Source organism: Bos mutus, chromosome 1 (assembly GCF_027580195.1).
Source record: "Bos mutus isolate GX-2022 chromosome 1, NWIPB_WYAK_1.1, whole genome shotgun sequence".
NCBI classification, from domain to species: domain Eukaryota; kingdom Metazoa; phylum Chordata; class Mammalia; order Artiodactyla; family Bovidae; genus Bos; species Bos mutus.
The window spans coordinates 139,635,402-139,644,597 of record NC_091617.1 but is presented as its reverse complement, the minus strand read 5'-3'; the positions used below and the strand labels follow the sequence as shown (position 1 = coordinate 139,644,597).

The following is a 9,196-nucleotide window of genomic DNA, read 5'->3' as shown; positions in this document are numbered from 1 at the left end:
TTTTGGTGCAAGTCCATGGTCAGATATCCATTGCTTACTTTTTATATATTAACTATCCCTGAGAATCCATCTCTGGGTTTTGTCTCTTCTTGTTCTTCACCTTGGTGTACAGTGGTAGCTGGCATCTTCTCACTTCCCTCCTGCCTTTGATAACTCAGTGTCCTGCTGTGTCTATGCCTTCTGCCTAGAATCGTCTTGCCCTTCCCCTTTGGGAAGCTACCTTCCTCTTTCCCAGGTTGGGTTAGTTTCTCTATCATTTATGAGTCTGTGGCACATTGTTGATAATCCCTGGTGGTTCAGTGGAAAAGAACTTGCCTGCTAATGCAGGAGATTCAGGTTCAGGAAGGAGAACAAAATGGCATTGCCTGGAGAAGGAAATGGCAACTCGCTCCAGTATTGTTGCCTGGGAAATCCTGTGGACAGAGGAACCTGGTGGGCTATACAGTCTATGGGGTCACAAAAGAGTTGGACAAGACTTAGCATCTAAACAACAAGAAAAATAATTATCACTGATCGTGTTTAATGACCATGCAGCCCTCTAGCCCCGAAATTCCTGGAGAGCAGTGGCATGACTCCTGCAAATGTGTGTAACTGTGACCTTGCATGAGGCCTGGCAAGAGCAGGTGCTCAGCAAATACTGCTGCACGCATGAATGGTTGTGTTTTGCACCCTGTAAAGTTTCTTCCATGTTACTTCTTTCACTTTGCCGTATTTGAATTTTAAAGAGCGCAATATTGACTTAATTTTCTTTTAAGTGTAACATTCTCCTTTGTGTTTGTCACTGGAGTCTTGATTATACCATCTGTTATAACAGTATAAAATATGGGAAATCTACAAATGAAAAAACAATTCTCCAAAGCTCCTTCCTTTACTACCCTTAGTGTTTACACCCCACGATTTTATACCTTGAATCTCACAACAAGATTCTGCCAAGTGTTTTGTTGAGTGCTAATAAAGTGCAATTATTTTCAAAGAACTCTCGCTCTCTCACTCTCTCCCTCACACACACACACACACTTCACATTGAGATTGCCTGTGCCCTTATTGGAGGGAGCAAACGTTACTGTATATAAAGTGCATACAGCACTCCATAAATAAAGTACTACTATTTAAGCAGATGGATGGGCCCTTGGACGAAAGAAATAAAAGCTGTTGGAATGTAGTTTGGGTTTTCTTTTGCCTGTGGCCATACGATGTGTATCTTAGAAAGCAAGTTTGTGTTACATTATTAAACCCAGTGGTGTGAAATAGAAAGACTCAAGTGGAATATCTAAAAAATGTAAGGAGAAGTGACAGTAATCCCCCAGAGGTCACTTATCTCTTTAACTGCGAGGATTAAACATTTAATTTGCATTTTCTCAAAGTCATTTAAATAATTTCATAAGCTGCCTCTTGGAATGTGGCTTATAGTAGAAAATATACATTTAATTAAGAAATATTTCTTACACGCATTCACATTTTCGAAGACTGCTATTCTTCACAAGGCAACTTTTATGACAAAAAAGAGTAAATTCAAATATGACTAAATTTTACTTGGTTTGAATCACCTACAATTCAGTTGACAGAAGAGTAATGTGGGTAGGGAAAGAAAAGAATTGGGGTGGAATTAATTAGCCTCAAGAGTGACAGTTACCTCGTTCCTAACAATATGTTTGGGGTAATGTCAGTTTCCTAAAAAGCTCAAACTCACAGTGCTGCTATCAGCATTTTCATTTGAGTTGGAAGCTGCAATGTTTAGCTATTAACTGTGCTTCTGGTCTGAGCCAATTTCTTAGTTAGCAATAGCTTCCATATTCTGATGTACCGAGTATTGTTAAGACTTTAGGTATGGTTGGGAGAGAAAACCATCACATAGTTACTTCTTGATGAACACCATTTCCTGTCTTCTCTTTGGGTAAATCCGTCACTTTTGCACAGTGTATTTTTCTCTGCCATCTCTTGATGAATGGTGTTCATGCTGCTGCCTGCTCAGAGATAGCCAGCACTGACCATGGCCAGATTCTGGTTACTGCTGGTGACAGTGACCAAGAGAAAGCAGGTGGGTCTCCAAGGAACACATGTGGAGGATGGCAAATCTCAGGAACAGAGCTTTCCCAAGATTTGCCTTTGAACAGTAAGGGCAGCTGAGTAATGAAATAAAATCTTCATCATGGAGACTGAGTTCTGGTTCTGCAGTCTCCTACCCTGAGTCCTTGCTCCAGGGACAACCTCTCTGAGTCTCCACCTCATCTTCTGTGGAGCAGAGCCTGGTCTAACCTGGCAGGGCTATTGTACACAGGAGTAAATGAAATAACACCTCAGTCTCATAATATTGCCTGGCATGGCAGGGGCACTTAGCAAATATTATTCTCATCTCTGCCCAGTGAGGTTAATTCTCAGTATCTATGGCTTCTTTGGGCTTCCCTGGTAGCTCAGCTAGCAAAGAATCTGCCTGCAATGCAGGAGACCCTGATTTGATTCCTGGGTCAGGAAGATCCTCTGGAGAAAGGATAAACTACCCACTCCAATATTCTTGGGCTTCCCTGGTGGCTCAAATGTTAAAGACTCTGCCTGCAATGTGGGAGACCTAGCTTCAGTCCCTGGATTGGGAAGATCCCCTGGAGAAGGGCATGGCAATCCACTTAAATATTCTTGCCTGGAGAATCCCTATGGACAGAGGAGCCTGGCAGGCTGTAGTTCCTGGGGTCACAAAGAGTCGGACATGACTGAGTGACTAAGCGTAGCGCAGGGCTCCTTTACTCTCTTGTGAACAGGTGACAGGGTATGAATTTGTTTTTAGAAAGCCACCCAGAAACATAAATGTCTGAGAAGAGGGTCTTCATTGCACTTGTACATCTTTTGTTTAATTTTTGGATTCTAGAAGTTGGATTTTTTTGCTGCATGGAAAGAACACTCCACAGTTGTCAATGAGTACAATGTAGTCTCTCAATAAATTCCTGGAAACCTTTGAAGACATTTTATTTGTAGTAATTAAAACAGAAACAACTGAAGCAGGCTGAGTGAGGGAACTAGTTTAGAAAATCATCTTATATAAAATGTGCATACACCTATAACTTACGGTCTGCTCTCTCTGTCTGCAGTTCCTCTGTATCCAAAGATCCAACCGACCAAGGATGGTATAACACTGTAGTATTTCCTATTGAAAACTGCCTGTGTATAAGAGACCCACCCAGTTCAAATCAGTGTTGTTCAGAGTCATCTGTACTTGTGAAGTCTGAAACATGACATTATGTGTATGAAATAATGTTAAGAGTATGAAGCAGAGTCTGTAACAACTGCCTGTTTCATGTGTTTATATTATGACATAGTTTAACCCTGTAGGCTGTAGGTGGATGGACCAGAAGAGTAAGTGAAACAGAATTTGCCATAGGCTGGTGGAATTGAATGATACTTTTATCAAAGTTCTCTTTATTATTGCAACATATTTTCAATAACAATGAAAAATTGTTGATTGGATTGGATTTTCAGAAAACCAACTGGCCTTTCCAAAATGCTTTACATCCAGATCTTCAATTTTAATTTTAAAAATTTTGGACTAATTTCATTCAAAATTAGTTCTCAATGTATACTTTCAACCAGAGCAATTTGATTCTAGCAACCGGATCTAGTGATTCACTCACGTAGCTTCTCCTTATTAACCCCTCATGGCTTGTTTTGCTCTGTGCCCTAGGCAATAGTGTGAGCAAATTATGGCTTTGTTTCATGAGCTTTACGTTCTAGACAGGTCAACAAACAATAAGTGAATACAAAACCCAAAATAAATTCGATAGTGGTCAGTACCATGGAGACACAATAGGGCTCTAGACACGGGGCTGAAAGGTCACCTGTTCAAAGTTTAAGTTCCAGGTTGACTTAATTTGTGTTGGGCTTCCCAGGTGGCAAAGTGGTAAAGAACCCACCTGCCAATGCAGGAGATGCAGGAGACACGGGTTGGATCCCTGGGTCTGGAGGACCCCCTGGAGTCTGAAATGGCAACCCAATCCAGTATTCTTGCCTGAAAAATTCCATGGCCAGAGGAAATTGGTGGGCTATAGTCCATGGGGTTGCAGAGTCGGACACCACTGAGCACATCCATAACTTAATTTGTGAACAAATTGTGAAATGAAGCTGCTGCCTCTCTGTCCGTGGTAGGTTGAGCAATTTTGAATGATTAAGTTTTAGTCAAGCCTTGTGACTGTTTCTCAAGCCTTGTGACTGTTTCTCCAAATAACCTCTTGAGCTAGGTTGACATGGTGATGTGTTGATATTCTATGTTGAAAGATGAGTGCAGAAGGTGCACTTTTCTGACACACTCGTGTGTTGTCTCCTTGCAGTTTTCAGTGAGGACCTTCACTCCAGCCTCTACTTTGTCAATGCATCTCTGCAAGAGGTAGTGTTTGCGAGCACCACGGGGACCCTGGTGCCCTGCCCCGCAGCAGGGATCCCTCCTGTGTCTCTCAGATGGTACCTGGCGACAGGCGAGGAGATCTACGATGTCCCCGGAATCCGCCACGTCCACCCCAACGGCACTCTCCAGATTTTCCCCTTCCCTCCTTCAAGCTTTAGTACCTTAATCCATGATAATACTTACTATTGCACAGCTGAAAATCCTTCAGGGAAAATTAGAAGTCAGGATGTCCACATCAAGGCTGGTGAGTACAGCTCCTCCAACTTTATCCCTTCTGTGCTGCTGGGGGTCTGGGTGGGCAATGATAAGTACTAAGATGCCATCAGCTGGGAACCGGTGAAAATCCTGTCATTAGTTCATTATTTTGATGGATGCTTTGAGATGTCAGAGTGCCTTAAATGAAAACGCTGGAATTAATGGTTTTAGTTTTAATTAATTGCTAGAAAAATTAATGGTTCTTTCTCCCAACAAAACAAACACACAAATACTGTAAATATCACCTTTAGCTTCTTGTTTTTATGAAATAGTTTTCTTATCATTCAACATTTTGCTGTTTGAATAATGAGTATGTCAAAAGTGTTTGGGATTCTCAGGTAAAGAACCCACCTGCCAATGTAGGAAAATGCAGAAGATGTGGTTTTGATCCCTGGGTTGGGAAGATCCCCTGGAGAAGAACATGGCAACTCTAGTATTCTTGCCTGGAGAATTCCATGGACAGAGGAGCCCAGTGGGCTAGAGTCCATAGAGTCACAAAGAGTTGGACACAACTGAAGCAACTTAGCATGCAAAAGTGTTCAATGCATTTGTAAACCCTGACAACTCTGTTTCTATAGATCACCAAACACTGTGGAAGTGGGGAAAATCCTTCTGTGGCATTAAGTTTGCTGTGCAGCTCTTGGGTCAATTTTAATGTAGCCACTCAACAAATAGTCCTTGAGCTCCTGTAGTGAATCAGGCTCTGTTCCAGGTACAGGGAGTAGATGCGGAAAAAAAGGCCTGGCGTGTGTCTGTGTGGACATAATCCTAATGAAGGAGTCAGACAATGGGCAAATAAATACATTTGAGTCAGAGTTTGTAACAAAAAGTTGGCCTGTGTTCCACGCACTATGAAATTTGCTGAGTATGTGTAAAAAACTGAGGAGAGAAAAAATACCATCCAAGAATCGATGAAAACATTTTCATCAGTTCAGTGTGATACTGATGGCTGCTTTGAGATGTCAGAGCATCTTTTTCAGATTTTGGAGTGCCTATATTGCTGGAACTAAAACTCACATTAGTGATACTGAGTTGCAAAAGTCTAAATGATTACCCAGCCTTGTATTTTGACCAAACAATACAGTAACTGACACTTGAGTGTCTCCAAGTCATTGTTTCCGGTTCCCTTTTCTGTTCCTTCCCCTGCACTGTCTCAGAGGAAGAGGGTGGAGGTGGAGGAAAGGAAGACAAAGGGAGAGCAGAGGACAAGGAACTGAACTGGAATAAAGCCTAGCATCAATGTTTATTGTCAGTGAAACAGCATTAGTCTAATATTCTTATATTCCGTGTGAAATACAAAAGGGTCTTTTAACAATTTTGACTGCATCACATGTTGCTGGAATGTTGTCAGTAAATAAACCCTGAATTGATAATGTTCCTTTCAACATCATACTGTATTTTTTTTTAATTGCCATAGCTACCAGTCAAACCAAGAATACAGCCTGACATTCACAGACATCAGAAGTTGTACAGACAAGACATATTGTGTCATTCTATAGGTATAATCAAGCCTGAAAAAACATACACACAGCTAGACTCCAGTTAGCAAGCAGTGTTTTTTTTTTTTTTTTAAGCCTAGCCTTTCAAATACTATGGCAGACTGGCAGAGCATAATGACAAATAGACGAGAATGTGACTTTGATGATTGTCTTATACACCAGGTAGCTGGGAGAACTTTGTAATAATTTCTGCAGCAAGTGTGAAGGTGAGATTTGAAGACATCATAACATGAGCAAAATATGAAATGTTTCTGAATTTCTGCATATGATCTCTTTGATGTGAGCAATCAGACATTAGACTGTGACTCATCCTGCTAGCTACTCATTTCCCAGCTATATTTTGATCTCCATGACACGCTCGTGAATTCCAAGATGTGCACAAAAATGCACTTAAGAAGGGAAGAAAAAATTGGCTTTAATCAAAGATATGAAAAGTTGATATCCCAAATAATTAAAATGAAGCAAATGAAATTTGTGTAGAAACTTCTAAACCTGACAAACAGGGAGACACAGTGAATGCCTTTTACCTGGCAGGCTAACAAGTTTAATGATGTGTCCTAAAAACATATTTATAAACTACAGAGTACCACTTAGAGTAAAATCTGGAACTTCAAACCAAACAACTATACTTGTCTGTGCTAATCTATTTCTGTCTTGGGTTTCCTGTCAGATAAAAGAATTAAATGCTTACTTCTGTTTTAACTGCTATTTTCTAAATTTGTCATAGAACTGATTGTTTTTGCACTACCAGGTAGGTTTACAGGGATGGAAATGCCATCATCTTATCCGGCATCTAAGCTATGTTCCCACTTCCAGGGAGTTACATGATGGCTGTTTGTGTGCTGGTATTCTTGATGTCTAAAGCCACGGAAGCACATGATGTCTGGGTCAGTTTGAACTTACAAGATGGGTGTTTTGTTGTCCAAATGAGATTTCCTTTCTCGCTTCTTATTACGAACAATTTATGGTACAGAAGGTGATACAGTGGTAAAGGATACACCTGCTAATTCAGGAGATGCAGGAGACATGGGTTTGATCCCTGAGTCAGCAGTATCCCCTGGAGGAGGAAGTGGAAACCCACTAAAATGTTCTTGCCTGGGAAATCCCAAGGACAGAAGAGTCTGGCAGGCTATAGTCCATGGGGTTGCAAAGAGGTGGACATGAGTGAATGACTGAGCATGGATGTGCAATGGTTATAATAGTCTTTTAGATTGTTGACTGGGTGTTGGACAGTCTGGTGTCACCATTTTTATGTAGATGCTGTTCAGAAGGGCAGGGGAGGGATGTGTATGTTCCACAGAGATGACTGTGTAGCAGATCTGAGCAGGTTGAGCTCTGACTCAGGGGGACCTGCCTGCGGATCAGTTCAGTTTAGTTCAGATGCTCAGTCATGTCCGACTCTTTGGGACCCTGTGGACTGCAGCACGCCAGGCTTCCCTGTCCATTACCAACTCATGAACTTGCTCAAACTCATGTCCATCGAGTCAGCGATGCCATCCAACCATCTCATCCTCTGTCGTCCCCTTCTCCTCCTGCCTTCAATCTTTCCCAGCATCAGGGTCTCTTCTAATGAGTCAGTTCTTCACATCAGGTGGCCAAAGTATTAGAGTTTCAGCTTCAGCATCAGTCCTTCCAATGAATATTCAGGACTGATTTCCTGTGTATCAGGTCATCCTAAATGTCTGAATGTCCCTCTAGATTGACACTGGGATTTTTTTTGAATAATCTATTAGGTAAATGGTCTCATAATCTCTCCTTTATATGTCTAAGGAATTCTTATTCTTAACAGTTTTCAGTGACTTTGACTTAGGTTTGACTGTCAACAAAACAGGGAAGTTTCATCCATCATGTCTTTTTAATCAGGTCTCCTAGTTCTCCTTCACATAGAATACTTTCTTGTCCCTTTTGTCCTAGGGATGAAATGCAGATGGGTTATGTGAAGCACTGCTTCTCTGCCCATGCTGTATTTCTCCTTAGCAAATAGTAATCAGCTATATGACCTTGGGCAAGTCAAAAAATTTCTAGTGACTATCTTCTCCTTAGTAGACTGTGGTTAATAACATTTGACTGGGGCTTCTGCTTATAGCTGAAATGGAGTAGCAGAGACCAAATTTACCCTTTTATCTGAAACAACGATAGCACACAGACAAAAATCAAATCATGAAACATATCAGTCTAATTAAAAGAAAATATCAAAAGAAAGCTGGAGTAACTATGTTAATATCAAAGCATATTTCAGAGCAAAGAATATTACCAAGGCTAAAGAAGGCCATTATGTAAAAAAGGTCAGCTAATTGAGTATGACTATTATAAATTTTATTTACCCAAGAGATAACTTCAAAATACATGAAGTAAAAATTGTTAGAGCTGCCAGAAGAAATAGGCAAATCAATATTTATAGTTGGAGATTTTAATAACCCTCTGTTAATAACTGGCAGAATAAGACAGAAAATGAGCAAGAATAAAGAATACTTATATGACACTGCTAATCAGCTTGACCAAATTGACATTTAAGTATAGAACATTCCATCTAAGGATAGCACAACACACATTCTCTTTAAGAACACACAGATATTTACTAAAATCATATTATGAATGAAACAAATTTCAGATGAATTTCTAAAAATATTAGTCATATAAAGTATGTTCTTTGACTACAATGGAAGTAAATTAGAATCACTAACACTAGGATCTCTGGGAAGTCTCCAAATATTTGGATAATAAAATAACACACTTCTAAATGGTGTCAAAGGAAAAAACAAATGATAAATGAAAAAGTATTTTGAACTGAATAAAAATGAAAGTACAGTATTTAATGATGTGAGGAATGCCACTAAAGCAATGTTTAGGGGGAGAAATAAGTTTTAAAAACTTACATTAGAAATGAAAATTGATCTCAAATAGCAATCACTAAAAAAAAATGATCTTAACTTCAGAAAAATGAATACATTAAAACCAATATAAGCAAAAAGAAAATAATAAAGAAAAGTGGAAAATAATGTATTATAAAATGGAGGAAATCTATGAAGCAAAATGTTGTTTCTTTGAGAACGTT

General features: G+C 39.9%; 1 protein-coding gene across 1 annotated transcript in view; it reads left to right on the top strand.

Moving 5' to 3' along the window:
- The first annotated feature begins 3,332 nt into the window (after positions 1-3,332).
- Positions 3,333-9,196, top strand: part of DSCAM (DS cell adhesion molecule) — a 692,286-nt gene continuing 686,422 nt past the window's right edge. The window contains exons 1-2 of the mRNA XM_070363231.1: positions 3,333-3,345; positions 4,314-4,631. Coding sequence (XP_070219332.1) covers positions 3,333-3,345; positions 4,314-4,631 — 331 coding nt within the window. The remainder of the gene's footprint in view (positions 3,346-4,313; positions 4,632-9,196) is intronic.